This window comes from Mchenga conophoros, linkage group LG3 (genome assembly GCF_057382185.1).
Source record: "Mchenga conophoros isolate Kocher_MC1m ecotype Shallow Benthic linkage group LG3, M_conophoros_male_GT1.1, whole genome shotgun sequence".
Taxonomy (NCBI): Eukaryota; Metazoa; Chordata; class Actinopteri; order Cichliformes; family Cichlidae; genus Mchenga; species Mchenga conophoros.
This window is the reverse complement of record NC_140528.1, coordinates 83,271,602-83,291,072: the sequence shown is the minus strand read 5'-3', so window position 1 is coordinate 83,291,072 and position 19,471 is coordinate 83,271,602. Positions and strand designations below refer to the sequence as shown.

General features: G+C 44.1%; 2 protein-coding genes across 4 annotated transcripts; both read right to left on the bottom strand.

The window, feature by feature from the left end:
• Positions 1–7,287: 7,287 nt before the first annotated feature.
• taf6l (TAF6-like RNA polymerase II, p300/CBP-associated factor (PCAF)-associated factor) lies at positions 7,288–16,606 on the bottom strand. 3 transcript variants are annotated; one of them, XM_085267537.1, is made up of 12 exons: positions 16,304–16,606; positions 15,658–15,824; positions 15,481–15,567; positions 15,247–15,397; positions 15,082–15,132; positions 14,821–14,915; positions 14,678–14,752; positions 14,184–14,404; positions 13,773–13,905; positions 13,401–13,529; positions 12,169–12,656; positions 7,288–12,076 (listed from the first exon to the last, which is right to left on the bottom strand). In XM_085267537.1, the coding sequence occupies exons 2-12, from the start codon at positions 15,802–15,804 to the stop codon at positions 11,743–11,745; spliced, it is 1,911 nt and encodes a 636-aa protein (XP_085123663.1). In that variant the 5' UTR covers positions 15,805–15,824; positions 16,304–16,606; the 3' UTR covers positions 7,288–11,742. The 3 variants fall into 3 exon arrangements, with proteins under 3 accessions (XP_085123663.1, XP_085123661.1, XP_085123664.1); XM_085267535.1 differs by having other exon boundaries at positions 12,160–12,656; positions 16,304–16,605; XM_085267538.1 differs by lacking the exon at positions 14,678–14,752 and having other exon boundaries at positions 12,160–12,656; positions 16,304–16,605.
• A 416-nt stretch (positions 16,607–17,022) lies between these two features.
• cth1 (cysteine three histidine 1) lies at positions 17,023–19,471 on the bottom strand. The gene is made up of 2 exons (XM_085269666.1): positions 19,294–19,471; positions 17,023–18,178 (listed from the first exon to the last, which is right to left on the bottom strand). Exons 1-2 carry the CDS (start codon positions 19,300–19,302, stop codon positions 17,300–17,302), a joined length of 888 nt encoding a protein of 295 aa, XP_085125792.1. The 5' UTR covers positions 19,303–19,471; the 3' UTR covers positions 17,023–17,299.

The window sequence follows — 19,471 nt, the reverse complement described above, 5'->3', positions numbered from 1 at the left end:
TCAGATGTTTTAGCAAGGAGTAAATGTGAAGCACAAACTAACTGGCAGGAAACCTTTCCCTCTGTCATGAGCCCCCCTCAGCTGGGGGGACTTTTCCACTTTAGGTGTCAGTCTATTTATAATCTGTTGCTAGCACATGAAGGATGTAATGCAGCTTCTGAGGCACACACAGGCATTAGCCTTTTATATTTGTTACATGCAGAGTCTAAAGAATGATGACATTGGGAAATTATTTTTTTTAAAAACATTTGAGAGCTAAAAGTAACCTATTTTATCATTTGTAAAAACATTTAAAGAAGAACTTCGACTAGGGGATTTTCACCTTTTATTACGTTTATGCCAATGTATGTATCATGACTTCCTTTTTTCCAAATCCAGCAGACCCAAATCACTATACTGGCAGAGTAATGCCCAACTTTAGTGGCAATCAGGGATTGGACCAGTAAGGCCTCCAGCGACCTCAGATAGGATGAGGAGCTTGGTCATTTAGGAGAGTCTCAGACTACAGCCACTGCTCTTCCATCCATCCATCCATCCATCCATCCATCCATCCATCCATCCATCCATCCATCCATCCTTTTCCACTTATCCTTATGTTCCACAACAAAAAAAAATATCTGGTCAGGTTAGATGTTTTGGGCATGTGTAACTGGGAGGAGACACTAGACCCAGGACCCGTTGGGCAGATATTTTGCCCACCTTATAAATGTCTCAGGGTCCCACCAGAAGAGCTGGAAAACATGGCTGCAGAGAGGGATGTCTGAGAATCTCTGCCTAGACCACTGTTCCCACAATCTGGACAAGGGTAAGCGAAAGAAAATAGATTACTGTGTGGATATCAAATGCTCCAGTGGTCTGTAGAGTGGCTTTTTACTGTAAACAGAACAATTATAACACCAAAGCTTTAAGATCAGGGAAAAGCTGACTGCACAGTTTGAGTTGACACAGTTGACCGTGGTATCCATTTAACCCATCTTGATAATAGGTTGGTTTCTAAATGTGCTCTTATCTAGATCCAAACATGTAACACGTTACAGAGAGGAACGTGTTACATGTGAATAGTCTTAGTTTGGACTTTTGTTTTGGAGTTGCATGAGGAAACTGGCTGGGAGCCCTGCTTTTCTCACTACATGTAGATATTATCAGACAGTACAATGATCATTCTTTTCCACACCCACAGTACACAGCTGTACCACAGGAGTTTTAAAACACGTCACCCTCCATGTCCCAGGTCAAACAGAGCAGTATGTTTTCTTAATCTGATGAACTGAACACAAACGTCTACACCATAAAGCTTTGTAGAGGTAAATTATAGAAACACTATACAAATATATGCGGATAATATTTAAAAATGCTCTTCTGCCTAAAGTGTGTTACAGTAATGAATACGAAATGAACAGTGAGTCACTATAATCCATCTGCATGTGTTGTTTTACAGAGGCTTGGTGCTCTGCTGCTTACCAGCAGGAAAGCAGGAGAATAATAAGTCTGTCATTGCTGTTTACAGTGAATTTATATTTGCATTTACAGTTTTGAGGAATGTATCTTTGACATTTCTGTAACTAGAAAAATGAGTAAAAAAACAAAAAAACAAAAACGATTTTCAATTTCTTTGTCTTTTTTTGCACATTTTAGCAATGTATGTAGTTACTATGGACTTAATACATACATATTATTAAAATGTGGGATATAATGTTTGTATTTTTTTGCATAGCAAATTGAAATGCTCCCAAAATATGGCACTACAGCATGTAAAAATGTAAAGAGGGTTGTTTTTGTATTTCGTGTAAGGTACCGATCAATGTTAAAAAATAATAATAACGATAATAATAATTTTTTAAAAATGCAAAATTCTATAAGAAATAGATTGATTCATTTTTTAAAGAATGTTATATTTTTAGGGTTGGCAAGATTAGTAAAATTAAAGTAGAGGGCACTGCGGGCGGTCTTTCTCCTCAAGCTCGAGTCCCCTACCAGAGACGAGGAGCTTGAGGGTCCTGCGCAGTATCTTTGCTGTTCCTAGGACTGAGCTCTTCTGGACAGAGGTGTTGCTCCTGGGATCTCCTGGAGCCCTGTGCCCAGCTTGAAGGTCACTGCACCAACTGTTCTGATTGCCACTAGTACCACTGTTGCCTTCACCATCCAAAGAAAGAAAGAAAATTAATTTTTTCTCTTTTTTTTTTTAATGGAAATGTCCCTCACCTGATCTCAGAGCATGTTTTTCATTTTCTGAAAACATAACTGAACGCAGGGAGACCCAAGAGCAAGCACCAACTGATGAAGGCTGAAGCAAACATCTGGCAAAACATCAGAGGGGAGGAATTACAGCATTTGCTGATGTCCATGATATTTACAGTCTTTGACAGCGAGGAATTTTCATGCAAGTATTACATGAATAGTTTGCCCATTTACCTTTGATCCCCTGATGTGGCCTGCTTCAGAGGAACATTGCTGTAATTCCTGAACACTTAATGTAACAATGATGTAACAATTTAAATCTTTGTCATCAGAGCTAAACATTCTCTTCGAACACATCTTGATTGTTTAAAGTTAAAATAAAGGAAGTGTGTCATTGTGAACCTAACTGTAGCTGCTATTTTTCCAATGCTTTGGTGAACCTACAGAAACTGTCAGTGCTCTGGTACAACCACATACAGAATCATTCACCACAGCCTGGTGATTGTGATGGTTTCCATAAACCATTTCAGTATTATTTGTATTGTTTTGAAATTCTACTGTTCAATAAGAGCTCACTAAAAAACATCCAAGAATTCAAGCTCAAAATGATCATAACATATACTTGGAAACTTGTAGTAAGGTCAAAGCAATCAGATCCCTGCTGCACTCCTGCCTGTGACCTTTGTAACTGTAGCCTGGCTAAGCCAGACACCTGTGAGCTGTCTGTCAGAAGCACGCACTGAAATATTACCGTTACAAAACATCGAACTGTCCTCGCTGCCATGATGCAGCAGTTTACATTTCAGTCTCAGTTACATAGACTCTAGACAGCACAATATGTTACAGAAAGATAAAACTGAAAATCCTGCTCTTTAGCTCCTACATTCTCTACTGAGTACATCCTGGAAATGTGGGACAAGCAGAGGAAGGAATCCAAGCATTCAAGTTGGAAGCAGGAAACCAAAAAATATTAAAGATTTTAAAAACTATTAAGACTCTAAAGTGAATGGGAGCTGCAGGATTGTCTGTACTTGACATGCTGTCTCTGAGGATCCCAAATCGGGAACAACAGTTGGCTGTGGTATTTAATCCTGTGCTTGACCATCAGTCATCTGTGCGTCTCACAGCCGCAGCACAGCTCAACACTGATCTCATGACTGCAGGGAAATGACAAAGGAGGCTCTCAGCAGCGAGTCAGCTGAACTCAGTTTCACCTTCAAATGTTTCCATGAGTCTTTTTGTCTAGTAACAAAAACAACTCTAAGTGTATCATGTTAACATATTTATTCTACACTGTCTCATGCTGACAGATCCAGATTTTATATTAGTTTTCCAGTGACTGAGTGAGTGGCCTCTTCTTTATGTGGGCAGCAAAAAACACCTATTGTGTTTCAATGTTAGGGTAAAGAGATGTGTTGAGGTTCAGGATGTGTTAGGTATGGAAACGGTAAGCTGCAGTGCTGTTTAAGATGACAGTCTCCAGCAAATTAATGTAGAGTCATGGATGCACAGCTGGGTATGAGCGTGTGTTCCTGAGGGGAGGTGAGAGCAGACCAGCTTGGCACCAGCTCAATTTCAAGTCTACAAATACGTCCATAGCAGGAGGACACAACAGCCCTCTGTTCCAACTCCAAGAAAACCAGCCTGCACCTTTCAGCTGCTTCATTAAAGGCACACTCATCCAAAATGTAAACAAGTCTTCAAACTAAACAGTTATATGTTCTTTCACCAACAAAATGTATACACAACCAAACACTGGGGTTTGTGTCCTCTGTTTATGTTGAAGTTACCAATATGTTAACCTCCTCCTGAACAAACGGGGACAACGCCAGCATTCCCCTTACTGGTTATAGAAACTACCAGTGGGGTTATCAACATTCTGTTTCCCAAATGTTCCAAAGAAGAAAATCCACTGGATCACCATGTTGTTCCTCATTACAGTCATTTATGATAACATACTTGTCATAAAGATGTGGTAACACTACAAATTATCATGTATGAAAAGAATTTAGAAGGAAATGTCTATTTTAGAATAAAACACAAAACCCATGTGTCAGAGTGTGGTTTGTGGCACGAGTGCAGAGGAGGGATGGGGCAGCGGGTTGAGGGGGCAGGGCAAGGCTGGTAACCCTCATCCAATCATGTCTGTGAAGATTCTCAGTCATCCAGGTCATGGTAATCTAAGCAGCTTGGAAAGAAAAGTGTCTGGACTTTTCTTGAAGACGTTTCACCTGAGAACCTTCTTCAGTTCTCAGAGCAACTGGTGGACAGTCCCAGATTTTTAAGCCCTACTGGGAGTGTCCCTAAAGAGTTGACCCACTATTGATCATCTGCCTAATCACATGAGCCAAAGTGTGAAAACAGGTGTGGGTCACCATCAGCTGAGGTAAACCGTTGTAAGAACTTGCCCCAGCCTATCATGTGACTTACTGAGATCAAATGACCCAGGATGTGAGAGGGCGTTAACTGGGCGGTTGGTGGTTTTATCTCTGATGTGCGGTCTGCATGCCAAAATATCCTCGGGCAAGATGCAAAACCCCGAGTTTGTCACGGTGCCTCGGCCCTCTCAGGTTGATTTGCTGCTTTCTCTCTCTCCTCTTGTCGCTCCATCTCTCCTCTCTTTAGTGTGTGTGGGAGTAGTCTGCTTTTGGTACAGAAGTGGGACTTTTCTGAGTTTCCCACCTTCTGACAGTGCTCAAATACAGTAGAAAAATGTTATAGAAGAACTAGTCCACTTACATTAACACCTATTACAGTCGACAGTATCGAACACTGAGGTCTAGCAGGACAAGCACAGAGATGAGTCCACTGTCAGAGGCCATAAGAAGACCATTTGTAACCTTCACTAAAGCTGTTTCTGTGCTGTGATGAGCTCTGAAACCTGACTGAAACTCTTCAAATAAACCATTCCTCTGCAGATGATCTGTTAGCTGTTTAACTCTTTCAAGGATGGCTTTTTAAGTAATGGTTTGATTACTATGACCCTATTATCAACCTTGTCATATTTAAGATTGAAGCATTAATTAATTGTAGTACTACAAGGAAAGAAGAGAAATACACTTATTTGGGAAATTCCTTTCTAACAACATGATGAGTAACGATAAAGAAGCTACTTTTAGCTTCTCACTTAGTCATACATGTTTGATTTGACTGTTGTTTACATCAGAGGCTCTTCCCGACACAACCCCAAAGGGATTTGGCTCCTCTTCAGAGCAAGGCAGTGATCTTTCACTTCTTAGGCAAATGTGTAAACCACGTCTTGTACTACTACTAATGGCTATAGCGTCAATGGTTGTCTGTCTCTCTGTGATAGCCCCGTCATAGACTGGTGACAATGGACGGCTGTCAGAGGTCGACCCATAGCAGCTAGGATAGGCTCCCCCGTGATAGTGAAGGGGACAAGTGGAAGATGATGGACGGATAGATGGGTGGAAGGTGAAGCCTGTAATTTCCTGCACCCAGCAGTAATGAAATGCACCATACACACATTGTGGTGAGGTGACACACATTATATCACCTCACCACTTTGATTATGATGTAATTCATAATCAATTAATATTTGAAAGTTAGTGAGTATGGGCCATGAGATGGGAATTCGCAAAAGTCAACAGGCCATGAGGAATCAAGTAATAATCCTGGCTAATTTCTATCAACATGATTGGGGAGCACATTTGAAGCACTATGTGACAACCACCTCATAAGAGACAGCCTACAGAGTGTAGATGCTTAGGACTCTTCATTATTTGGTTTTGGAACTGAAAAAGCTTGGATGGTGAAATGTCTTCAAAAACTTAAAAATGCTTTCTTTTCAAGCTCTTAAGAAGAGGGAGGATCATTGAATCAGCATAACCTGTCTGCAGTGGGGGAAAATGCAAGCAGGTGGACTATATCTTATGGATATAAGATGCCATTTTAAGTAGAAGGGGGAGAATATAGCCTCTCCCTCTCAGGGGCCAGGCTGTCAGCAGCACCTCCCCAGGAAAGGGATGAAGCAGTGACCTGCTCCCCCGGGACAGAAGATCCCTCAAACAGGGGGTGCGGGATCACTGAGGGCATGAGGGGCCACCAGGACCAGCCTTGCCTCCTCGGTCTGGACCTGGTGGACGACCGAGGGGAGGAGGGAGAAAGGAGGGAAGGCAATACCTGGGGCATCCCACCCTAGGGGAGGGTCGTGTCCTTTAAGGAGAAAAACAGGAGGCAGTGTGTTGACTCCATGGAGGCAAAGAGGTTGACCTCTGCCCACCTGAAGCCGTGGCAGATTTGTTCGACCACATAGACCGCCGCAACCATGCTGTCCGTCCTGATAATCTGACCGAGGAGACGAATCACGTGGAACCCCTGCAGTCGAGGCAGAAAGTGCCAAAGCGCCAGGAAGACGGCGTGCAGTACATTGATATGGTGGGACGGTCTAGCAGCCGTTGACCCCACAGTCCTCGTGGACTGCACCCTTCCCCCCTTCACTCCAGAGTTTTGTCATATCCTATATGACCTGGCACGGGGTTCAAATGAGCCACCTGGATAATCATCTCAGCTTTTTTTTTTTTTTTGCAGCTTCTGGCATCAACAGCTGGGTGTGGTCTTCCCGTATGTGGGTGTCAAGCTGAGCGCAACACAAACATTGCATGTCCCTGCCAGTTGTGAACACACCCGCACACACAGCCCCATTAACCTACTGAACCCGGGCCAATCAGCTCCCAGACTCAGGGATGCGCCGGAGCTAACGCAGCCTTCAGTGTAAATGCTTTATCCACGTATTTCATTTCCACCGTCCCATAATCACACCTGTACCCCTTTGGCAGACTTTTAAACCCTGACCCTTTGCTGATAGTGTGTGTCACTATCAGCCCCCGGTTCTAATATGGTTGTAAGCCACAGAGGGGGTTTCCTACAATACCAACTGTCTGCCAGCTATAACCCAGTTTTGAGATCCATCCTCAGACGCCTTAACAGACAAGTTCAACAATTGTGCTGCAGTGATTTCAATGGACTCCAGTTTGTTCATGGAAATGGGAGTTTTCTAATTATGGAGTTACAAATCTGTAGTTTTATTAAATAATACTGCTTCAACAAAGTATTCAGCTAACTCTGTAAATACATATGCACGTTATATTTTTGTTTTTTATTTTTTATTTGTTCATCAAGAGATTATGCAAACTTACATACATTGTATTGTATGCATCTTACATGACATATTTTCTCAAACATTTCTTCCCCAATCATTTTAACTTTTTCTTGTTAAACAAAAGACAAATTAAAATACAAAAAAAACATCATACCAACACAAGAACAGAAAACTGAGAAAAGAAAGAAAAAAAGAAGAAAAAGTGAGTAAAAAAAATAAAGTAAAACTCAAATAATAATAGTAATAAATTAAAAATTAAACACTATATAAATAAAATAAATTAAAAAAAGAAAAAAAAGGGGGGGGGGGTGCTTAAATCCTATGCCTACCTTTAAAAAAAGTAAATTTCAAATTCTTTTCAGTCCAGTCGGTGGGTAAATTGCATTGTTCTAAGGAAAAGATTTGAGATATTCCACTTGCAGATAATTTTTACAGAACTACCTTTCACTTTGAGTGAGATCTTCTCCACCCTCAGAAATGCCCGGACAGTATTAAGCCATTGCGATGCAGATGGAGGCGTGGGAGATTTCCAAAGGAGTAAAATACAGCGTCTAGCAAGAAGGGAACAAAAAGCCAAGATCTGTTTGCAGCGGAGTCATATTTGGAACTCCAAATATGGCAATTAGAGGATCTTCAAGGATCTGAATTCCAAAAAACCCTGAAAGTACAGAAAATAATTCACTTCAAAATTTGTTCAGACTTGGACAGAAGAACAACACATGGCTTAGATTGCAAGGAGAGGTCACATTTATAACTAAAGGAAAAAGTTTAGATAAACGGACTCTGTCTATTACTTTAAAGTACAAGCTGTAGCACATGGTGTACTTGAGCGCATGATGACATTCACCTTATCCCAGCATGATTCAAACAGTTCAACACCTAATTCACGCTCCCAGGCGGTTCTGATTTTACCTGAAGTCAGATTCGGTCACCATAAGCGTTTGATGTATATTTGATATAGCTGATTTTTGATTGGGCCTAACAAGCAGAAGGTCAACCCATGGAGGATCAGCAGGGAGAACTGGGAAATTTGGAAACAGTGATGAGACACAGTGTCTAATTTGCAAATAGAGAAACCAGTGAGAAGGAGGTAGGTCACATTTTGAGCTCTGAGAAACTCAGAAGGACATCATCTTTGTAAAGGGCTCTCATGGTCTTTGTGCCTCTTTCGTGCCAAATCAAATAGGCAGCGTTAGTAGTGCCAGGGGAAAATAGAGGATTCCTTAACAATGGTAACCTGGTAGACGGCGATATGAATTTAAAATGCGACCTGAACTGAAACCAGATCTAAAGTGTAGAGAGCACCGCAGGATTTGAAGCAACAGAAGATGTTTTAATGATGAAGAGATAAGGGAGGCAGGAGAAAAGTATGGAGAAATTGATTGAATCTCAAGTTTACACCAAATCAGGTTGGGTGAATTTAGCCAGGAGGCCAGCTTATGAATATGTGAAGACCAGTAGTACATTAAAACATTTGGTAGGGAAAGACCCCCATCAGAGGTAAACTGTTGCAATAAAGAGAGCCTCAGTCTAGGGGCCCTTACAGTCCACAAAAAAGGTTTTTATTTTTAATCACTCTACAAGAGCTTTAAACTGTCTTCACTTTGTCACTGTGGGATATTGTTTGTGGAATTTTGAGGTGAAAAATTAATTTATTCCATTTTGGAACAAGGATGTAACATGTGGAACAAGTGACACGAGTTCACTGTAATAACTATTTGATCCCTGCTGAATTTGCAATTTTCCTCAAACAGGAGCTCTAAAAAAAGAAATAAATAGTATTTAGTTATTGTGGTAGTTTCATTTTAATGGTAAGAAAATTAATTTTAACCAAAAATCTGGAAAATAAAAAACACATTGTATAAAGGTTGATTTGTATGTGTGGCGGGGTGTAGGGGAGTGGAGCAGGGAGCTCGGGGGCAATGCTAAGGAAGGTCAGCTGACACAGCTGATACTGACTGCAGGGTGAAGATGATGATGGTGCTGGATCAGCCCAAAACTACACAGCAGGGGTTTGTTAGTGATTCTGTTAAAGGCAGTCAGAACCATAGTCACCACCACTGCTAACACACTATGTCCTGTACATGCAGGCGCTGCTTCAGTTTGCCAGGAAACATCTAAATAATCCAGAGAAGCGAGAAAGTGATGCGGTCAGATGAAAGCAAAGTTTAGCGCTTTGGCATCGACTCAACAGAAATGCTGCACGTGACCCAAAGAACAGCATCCCAACAGTCAAGCATTCAGGGTGCTGTTTTCAAGGATACAAGATAAGTTCACCGAGAGACCAGTGGGTGGCGCTATTTATCGTGAAACCTTGGATGAGGATCAGAAACTTTATTATTCCCTAAGGAAATGATGTGGTTGCAGTTGCTCCAAGACAACAAGAACAGCAACAGACTGAAATAAAAGAAATAGTCAAATATATTACAAAGTTAAAATATAACAGAAACTCAAATATATGCTAATAGCTCAATTATAAATATCCAGAATATTACAGAGATTAAATGTGTATGATTGACATTTCCCTCTGAATGTGTAAAGCGTGTAACTCTTGCACTGCGTACCGTTGATTAGATGGAGGATTGATGTGAACTCCAACCTCCTTGCCTCAGCCACAACACTGAAGATGCGTCTCTCTTTTTTTTGCACAGTGGAGCGTATCAGGTCACATTTCACTGCATGTTATATCTGTATAACCATGCACGTGACAAATAAAGAATCCTGAGTCCAGCATGACCACCAAGCACATGAAGGTCAGTCAAGTGGCAGCCAGGAACCTACAGGACAGAGTCTCTGTGAAGAGGAGTGGGCCAGAAGCTCTCCTGAGACGTGTGCAGGCCTGCTGACCAACTAAGGAGAAGTTTGTATTCATTTATGTTTATTTGAAGATCAAAACCACATTTAACACTAGGACATGAAACTCAATACTTTCTTGTAATGTGTTTTTCTGGATGTGTGGTTCATATTCTGTCACTCAGAGGCTGTTCATTCATGAGTGAGCAGACTCACAAATTCAGCAGGGGGTCATTTATATACTTTCTATATAAACAGTAGAGTTACATCAGTTCTGGTGCATCACAGCTATAAAAACGGTGCTTGGTTATCCTTGGTTGGAATAATGACTCAATGGTCAGCACTGTTGCTTCGTAGCTTAAGCCTTGCATGTTCTTCCTGCGTCTGCACGGCTTCTCTCCGGGTACTTCGGCTTCTCCAAAAGTACAAAGCAAAATAAAATATAACCTAAATAATAATAAACAAACATTTAAAGTTAAATTCAAACAGATTGCACTTAATGAATGATTAAATAACAAAATGCCTTCTATATCGTTCTGATGTTGTGCCAAAGTCGGCCAAACGAGTCTGTTTGAAAATGTGAGTACAAAGTACAGATATTACAGATTTTTAACTCCTCCTACCCCGAGCGGGCGCCCACGGGGAAAACAACATATCAGACACACCTGCTCTCCTTCATTCTACTTGATGCTGTTTCTTCATAGAAAAGCAAAAAGAAAAAGTAGTATCTGTTCAGAGGGTAGCATGTAGCATCATAGCTAATACACCAGTAGTGATCTACTGTGGGAGGCAGCACAGATGTGACCTCTGACCTGTCTCCTAACATCAGCAACAAGTAAATATTTATTCAGTCTATGAAAAACAGTCATTAACAACATATCCCATCTTGCTCCAACATTGTCCTCAGCAGGTATTCACTGATATTATGAGTTTAATCGACACTAGCACAAGCTAAACAAGAGTTTCAGGAAAACATCAAACAGTGGAAAAAACTAAATGATGGAAAAACGTGTCAACTTGAAAGATTTATTTAGGGAAGATCACAGCTCCCTCTCTGCTCCACACACATCGCAGGATTTTGTCCATTCTCCGATGAAAGTGCAGCAGACACGTCGGCGCTGTGATCCAAACGTGCTGGTCCTGACATGCATGCAGCACATCCAGCTGTTGCTTTTTACAGGGACCAAAACTGACTTTGAGTAAACAAATAGATTTGTTACAAGAATAACAGATTAATTAAAAAATGAAGCAGTAATGAAATATTGGCAGAATGATCATTTGGCGACTGCAGTAAAGATTTCCCACCAGCATGAGTGAGCTGAGGCTAAACAGGCCCGGCAGTAACTGTGGAGACGTGCAAGGCAGCAGAGGCCCAACAAGCTGTCACGTGTTACATTTCATGCTCTTATTCCCAGATGCTGACAGTCAGATATTGACTAGCTGTTTAATTAGCATGTTTAGAATCTCTTTGGGCCTCATCTGTATGTTCATACATGTGAGTGGCAGCTTAGCCCTGTGTTGCCTCTTTACTGGCAACATCCCCTAAAAACTCCAGCAGCTTAATCAGAGCAACGTGTGCCTGGAAGAGTCTGCAGCAGTCAGACTAATGTTAGCTCATACAGTCTGTGACACACACACACACACACACACTATAGAGGCAGGTGAAGGGAGTAATGTGAACATGTCCAGCGACGTACAGGTTTGCCCACCCTGCCGATGACGGGCAGTTTGTGTGCATAGGTACGTGGTGGAACAGCAGAAACAGGCGGAGTTGTTGCAAACATTGTCTGGAAAGGGCGGCGGCCTTGACAACGCTGGCCCATTTGCCGCCCACCAATAAGAAAGGAAAATGCAGGAGGTGTGGTCTGAGGTGAGGTGAAGCGAGCTTTGGGGAACACTTCACGAGACAGACCAGCTGAACGTTGGCGTGAACATGATGAGGAGGATTTGGAGCGCTGCATAGACGAGGCACGAGGCACAGCCCTGGGTAGACACACAAAAATAAATCAGCACAAACACACACACAGACACACAAAGATAGATAGGTGCTCCTCTGGTTGCTTTACCTAACTGACCCTGTGCCTGAAAGACTCGGCGGAGGTGGATCGGTGCGCGGACTCCCGTCCTGCCTGGGGCTGATGTTGAGGTTGGCGGTGAGCTGTGGCATCTTCCGGGTGGTGTCGAGGTTGGAGGCGGGGCCGGGAGGTTCCTTCCTGGAGTTACTAAGCTGGGATGGAGTGCAGGGCGAGTGGGTGCCAAATCCTGGTCCTGTGCTAAAGCGGACAGCCAGGCTGTCGCCGAAGAAGGAGTAAAGCTCACAGTACATGGCGGGGAGAGGGACGGGGGTCCACTCCTCCCAGTGACAGCCGGCCCCACCCACCTGGAGGTGGCTGGCAATTCCAAGGGCAGCTTCTGACAGAGGCTCTGGAGGTGGGCTGAGTCCCGGAGAGTTCACCCTGTAGCTCGCAGCTCCCACCACAGAACCCGGATGAGCACCGGAGTGTCCCTCTGCTGACTGCGACAGAGACAGCGCCTTCATCTTTAGCAGGCGCTCCACTGCCACCTGCAGGACAAAGAGAGGAAGTGGCGACGTAGGTGGGACAAGATGAACTCAAATTATGATTTAATTCGTTTTTAATCACAAGCATCATTAGGCACAAGATTGAGCTCATCTGTTAGTTATCCTCAGCACAAATTTGGGGCTCAACATCTTCATTAAATCAGCATTAACCACACACTGCTTTGAAGTTCTTGAAGCATATAGAACAATCCCTGATCCAGGGCCAGTTAACCTGACCTGCATGTGTGTGGACTGTGGGAGGAAGCTGCAGAGAAGACTCAGCTACAGAGGAAACTGCACGCACAACGAGCCAAGCTGAGGTTTAAACCAGGAAGCTTCCTGCTGTGAGGCAACATTGCTAACCACTCAATTTATATTTGACAATAATTCGTTATTTTATGGCTCCCAGAACTAAGTTTGTATATTGTCACAAGCCGTTTTATTAGGTACACCTTGCTAGCACCAGGTTGGCCCCACTTTTGCCTTAATTCTCCATAACAGAGATTCAAAAGGGTGCTGGAGATGTGGCACATGTGGCAACTGCAGCTCACAGCAACATCAGAACGAGCACAAAGAGGAACAGCTGGAGCAGATGTGGAAGTTGACTCCAGTGGACCTTCAGACCAACCAATCAAGCTTAACCTCATTCTGTTTTTAAAGTAATTTTCTACACTTAAATACTTCATTAAGTTGACTAATGACAGTCTATCAGTGTCTGAAATCACCCAAAGCAGCAGCAGTACTGACCAGGATGGCTCCGTAGACCTTGTGTCCGTCAGCTTTCACCTGGGCGTTGGACACAGAGTAATCATCTAACACAGCCTGGAGGTTGGCCCAGTACGCAGGAAGGTGTGGAAAGAGGACGCGCTCGACAGCCTGCCAGCAGAAACCGGTGAACACAGAGAGAGGAGCATTCAGGACACAGGAGGGTAGCAGTGGAGCACTCAACAGCAATAAAAACAGTAATGACATGCAGGTTTGCAAATATTTCACAGCTAAATAATCAAGATGTGAGACTTTTCATTTAGGGAATGATTTGTTTGAAAATATCGACTGAATATGGGCCCAATCTAATCTATAACTGTCAAATATTTACTAATGTAGAAGCTGTGGCCATACCTTCCATCCCAAAGCATGAAGGCCCACAACAGCTCCATAGTGGGAGCACAGTGGTCTCACTGGGTCAGACAGAACCTTCTGGAGCGACAGCACGATCTGGTGGTAGAGACCACTTACCAGATCACCATGAGTCCTGCAGAAGAAACACCAGAAAGAAGAGCGACTGTTGGATTTCCATTTTTAACGCAAACGCCGAGTGAATGTTAATGTTGCCCTTAGCAACAGCCTGCTAACATTAGTCAGACTGGTAACATTGTAGCAACACAGGTTCTTTGTGAAATGATGCTGCATATTTACTGTAAAACAGGCTAACACTACAGTAGTTTTGTATTCTCAACACTGATGTTAAATCCTGACTGGCTAACAATTTTAGTCCAAGCTTGCCTAAGCATCCACGGAAAATCTGCTCACCAAAAGATGTGGCTGAGGAGCAGGGCAGCGTAGTCCCTGAGAGTCCAGTGGTCGTTGAGTGGGTTGATGGAGGCTGCCAGTGGCTCTAGGATGCAGTACATGACACTGGAGACCAGGCTGCGTACATACGAGCCCAGGTACAGGTAGGGATTCTGGACCAGGCTCTTCACCATGTGCATTAGTCTGTTAAGCTGCTCCAGGTCGTGGCTTACCGACTTTACCTGGACGACAAACCGAATCCATGATCAGCTGAAACACCGGTCAACAGGTTCAGGAAATCTACATCCTAACTGACGACATAATCAGAACCTTCGACGCCGTTCAAGCCGAGGACACGTAGGTTACCGTGTAGAGTTAAAAGCGCTTCCAGTTATGAGATAGGTCTGATTCATGTGTCATGCTACGATATTTTCTCTTACTAAACACACCAAGCATTCCTAACAAAACTGGTGATGAGAATCATAAATGCTGATTTGTGTAACCCTAAAACTTACTCCACTGATGACATAAACAAAGTACGGAAGCAGGGCTGCAATCTTGGAGTTAGACTGGAGGTCCAGCAGAGCCACCTGAAACACACACGAGCGTCGTTTAGCCTGTTCACAACAAAAAGTCTGCTCTGTCTGTAGCAGCTCACCTTCATGAGATGCGGGTCCTCTCCTAAGATGGCCCTTGTGATCTGCTGGTAGTACTTCAGTAAGTCATCTGACAGAGACTGTACTGCTGTAGGAACTGGGACAGTTTAACACAGACAAACACTGAGATTTTCTAACAGGATAACAATGATGCTCTCAGTGAAAGGTGGAGCTCAGTTTTTAGAGTATTAGCTACTTTATTCTATCTACAGGTCCAAGTACAACAACTGTGGGTTAGGTTATGCCTGCTGTGTGCGTCTCACCTGTACCCTGAGGCTCCAGGTTACCTTTACCATCCAGGTATGACACATTGACTGCAGGCAAACATGAAACATCATTAGTAAACTCATCACGTGAATATGGATATGACAGAGCATAGAGAACACTACAGGATGAGCCTGCGTGTGGAACGTAGCAGCGTAGCGTACCTCGCACCATGGTCTCAGCACAGCCTTTGGGGATGTTGGTAGCCAGCGCCAGCTCGACCAGATTGACGTCCCGATCCTCAACAAAGAAGAGCTCGCCTTCTTTCACTGAACGGAAAGGCAGCGCATCCTGGGCTCCATAGCCGCAGATGGCCTGGTAAAGAACAGAGACAGAAACATGAAGGAGTTACCTCACATCAGACCTGAGGGAGATCGGATATGGAAATTACAAGCTACCTCCACGTTGCTCCAGCGCAGAGCTCTGTTGAAGTCCTCCACCGTCAGCTTCCTCCTCTTGGCGTGTCTCATAAACTGAGAGCTGCTCTGTTGGGGACAGCAAAACATTACCACGTACACCTAACACGAACTTCTCCCAAAGTCAGAACATTATCTATGCATCCAGGCATCACTGACCTGCGTGGCCTCCCTGAGTCGGTAACACACGTCCTCGGCCAGCAGAGCCGCCACATCATCACCGAGCTCCACACCTGCGCCCTCCGCCATCAGTCTGACAGACTCCCGGGAAACCTCGGCGAACCGGCGCTCCTCCCGGTCCGCCATGTTCACCGAAATCACTCAAACTAGCAAGAAAGATCACGTTACGCTCATGCCTTCTCTGCATCTCACAGCAAAACATCGCGTTTGGCGGTAAAGCTTAACGGAACTTCATGCGTCCTCGGGTACACACTACAGGGTTAGCTAAAACATACGTGTGTCTATAAACGTCTTCACTGTGGACCGTCACGTATTGGGGACCTTTTTCAGCTGTGGCCCGTGGTTTCTCCGAACCACCGCACTCATTCAGCATGCTAACAAAGTCAACTCTGGTTTTATTCAGTTAGCTGGAAGAAACCACCGCACTTTGAAAGAAACCACGATAACAAACCTATTACAATACAGTAACGAATGAAATGACCGTTGTGTCTTTATAAAACTGTCGCATCAAATACAGCTAAATACAGCTACAGTTAGCTAAAATACATGATGCTAAAAGCTAGCATCAGAAGGACAGAAAATACAACACCAGGCCTTCCCAGTATCATGCAACGTTAGACTTTACCTTCTAAACTGGAACAAAGGGGGACTGGAGGTCTTTAGCGCCTGAAATAAAGTTCACACCAGGGTAGCTGTCCGATACACTAGCAGCTCCATAACATCAAGCTAGCAATCATGACCAAGACATCCGCTGTACCCTTCAAAATAAGGCAGCGAGGTCCAGTTTATTTTCTCACAATATCGTCCTGACGAAACACCTCAGAGGTGCAATTTAACTAAAGCCTAAAAAGATTTAGCTCTATGCTTACAGCCTCGAGCTACCTTTACCCTCCCAGGTCTACCTGTTGACGCTCTGTAGCAGGAGGTTAAGGCCAGTGATTGGCTGCCGAGTATCAGTAGACGGGATTGGTTGGTTGAAGGTCGTGTCTCTTTAAAATACTTTTTAGACGTCCTATACGGAGGTCTAGTATAAACATTTCACCATCGCCTCCACATTAACTAACCCGGACGTACACCAGCCAGAGCTGATCATAGGCCAACTTTCAGTTTGAGCCCAAGACTCTTGTCTTTGGTCCCATGAGCATGGTCCCAGCCAACCATCCCATTCTTTATTGGAAGGAAGCTTCAGAGTTTTAAGACAGTTTCAGGAGCCTCTTGTTTCAGCAGCAGCTGATTAAGACTGACAAATGCCAGCCTCGCTTGTGCTTGAAAAGGCAGCTACTGGACTTCTGTCAGTCACCCCACAACTTTAATCCAGCCCAGCCAAACACACAAACACAGCAGTTAGTAAAAAAAGCAACATGGTTTATTTACAGTGCTTTGGGCAGACATATAGCCATGTACAATTAAAAATATTACACATATAGCTGCACCTGTAAGATTCTCTTTCCAGAGCTACTCCAGACTGATCCATGACTGAATAGTCATGTTTGCCAAGGCCTGCTTGGGCCTTCTGAAACAAGCTCAAGTCAACTGGAACATATATACAAAAAAAACCCTTGGGGTAAAGTGGGGGGAATTACATATTAAAAAAAGAAAAAAGAAAGTGTTCAGCAGCACTTTAGAGCCTCCTGTTGGCCCAGATATCCTGGGCCTTCGTGCTCTCCAGCTTCTGCAGGTGGAGGGCCAGTGGCAGGAGCAGATCATTTAAGTGCTGACTGGAGAAGGTGAAAGCATTGTGCGCTGGTGCTTCTGGGGTGGTGGGTGGAGGAGATGACGAGGCTGAAGAGTCTGATGCAGAAGGCAAACGTGACGCGCATGTGGACAGCAACCCATTGTGTTGACTGGAGGTTTTTATCCTGTTAGGGAGGCCGTGCTGGAAGTGACAGCGGGTTCCGTACAGGCAGAAGCCAAAGGTGCTGAAGGTGTGGCACAGAGCTCCCCGAGGTTTCCACCCCTTGGGCTTTTGCACAAATGCGGTCTTTTCACCAACACTGGCCAAATCGTGACGGCCGTCTTCATCTTTACCCTCCACATGCAGGAAGTTACAGCGGGTTCCAAAGGGACAAATCCCAAAGGCACGGAAGGTGCGGCACGGGACGTTCCTGCGACGACGGAGGGTGGGGCGTTGCTCTGTGGGACTGTGGACAAACAGGCAACGGTTGCCATAGTAGCAGTAGCCATCTGTGTGGTAGCTGCGACACAACTCGGTCTTGTACTTTGGATGGTGTGAGGGAACGTGGAGTTCGTGGAGGCCGTGGGCAAACTGGCAGCGCTCGGCATACTTGCAGAAACCATCATCTGAGTAAGTGGTGCAGAGCTCCGTCTTGTAGCGGGTTGAGCAGACCCAGGGGATTGGAGGTGGTGAGGACTCCGTCACAGGGAGCAGGGCTTCGGCCAACGATACGGCGCTTCCACCACAGTCACCGTCAGATTCCTCCACAGACTGCATGCTGTCCAGTAGCTCAGGTGAAGGCAGAAACAAGTCTTTGCTACTGGTCTGTAAAGAAAGAAGTCAGCGTTTTAAACATGTATCGAGTTCTGCCTGGTCTTTCTGATATTTTTCAATGTATAGCACCAAATCACAAGAGTCACCTCAAGGTGCTTGATATTGGAAAGCAATTTCAACGTCTGCTTAAAATGATGGCATTTAATGTCTAAAAACAGATTGTATAGATATAAATATAGACTATACACAATGTACCGGGTTCTCCACTGAAATGACAGCAGTTTAAGTACAAATGACAAATCTCATCAGGACATGGTCAGCATACATGAAGTCTTTCAAAAGTGACCGCAGGACACAGACCAGAGGAACTGAATAACTAGCTTTGATAGGGAGCCAGTCAGCTCTTCAACTTTGCTATTCCACTTTAAAAAAGAAAAAACACACTTCCACTCACATAATTACAACCAGATGGACAGTAAAGTCAAACGTAGCAGATACAAACCAGAGAACTTTTCTTTAGGACAGCCAACTGAGCGTAACTCACATTTGTTTTGCAATCTAAGCAGAGTCATGCTTTAAAACTGGCTGCACACGCTGGACCCCATGTGTCAAAGAGACGAGGGGTACTTCCTAAAGTCTGACCTGCATAGACTGATCCTCACCGTCCTCAGCCAGGCTGGTTACCGCGATTGCTGCAAAAGCACACTGAGCTAAATAAGCTCACAGTAACTTTGTGGCAGTGTGGAATTGTCTGAATTCATGTAACTTACAGTTTAAGTCTATCAGCAGGATTCAGCTAAGGAGGCACAATTGTTGTTACTTTTATATATTAAAAAAACTAACTCAGATCTGTGGCTAAGTTAGTCCTACCAGCAGGACCCCAGTACAAGAAAAGCAACCAGGGTCATGGACCAGCACGCACTGCAACCACTTGTTTGAAAAATCAAACTAGTTTCACAGAACCAACTATTCTCACCATGGGATAAAAAGCGCACTCTGATATAAAAGCTCTGCTGGTTCACAGGCCTTCAGGAATAACCGTAGACCCCCGATCCTGATAACTACACACATGCTTCAATTACCCACTTCTTGAAGTGGGTAATTGAAGCATGTGTGTAGGACAAGGAGCAGCTACATGTGGAGGCGCTAAAAGGTGCTGCGGTTACCTTAAACATGGCTGCAAATGCAGAGCTGCGTGTAAGGCTGTGGGGGGTGAGAAACTGCGTCTGACGAACAGAAACCAATGAAACCTGCACCGTCAACAAGGCCACGAGCCTCCACGCGCCTGCTGTCCCTGGGTCACGAGCACCGGAGCACGCGCTGCGCGGCTGTCATTTAAACCTC

Coding starts and splice junctions, on each gene's coding strand:
- taf6l (XM_085267535.1), bottom strand. CDS start 15,804: ATGGCGGACCGGGAGGAGCGCCGGTTCGCCGAGGTTTCCCGGGAGTCT. Junction 15,133..15,246: donor TGCTGAGACCATGGTGCGAG/GTACGCTACGCT, acceptor GTTTGCCTGCAG/TCAATGTGTCATACCTGGAT. Junction 14,753..14,820: donor AGGACCCGCATCTCATGAAG/GTGAGCTGCTAC, acceptor TGTGTGTTTCAG/GTGGCTCTGCTGGACCTCCA.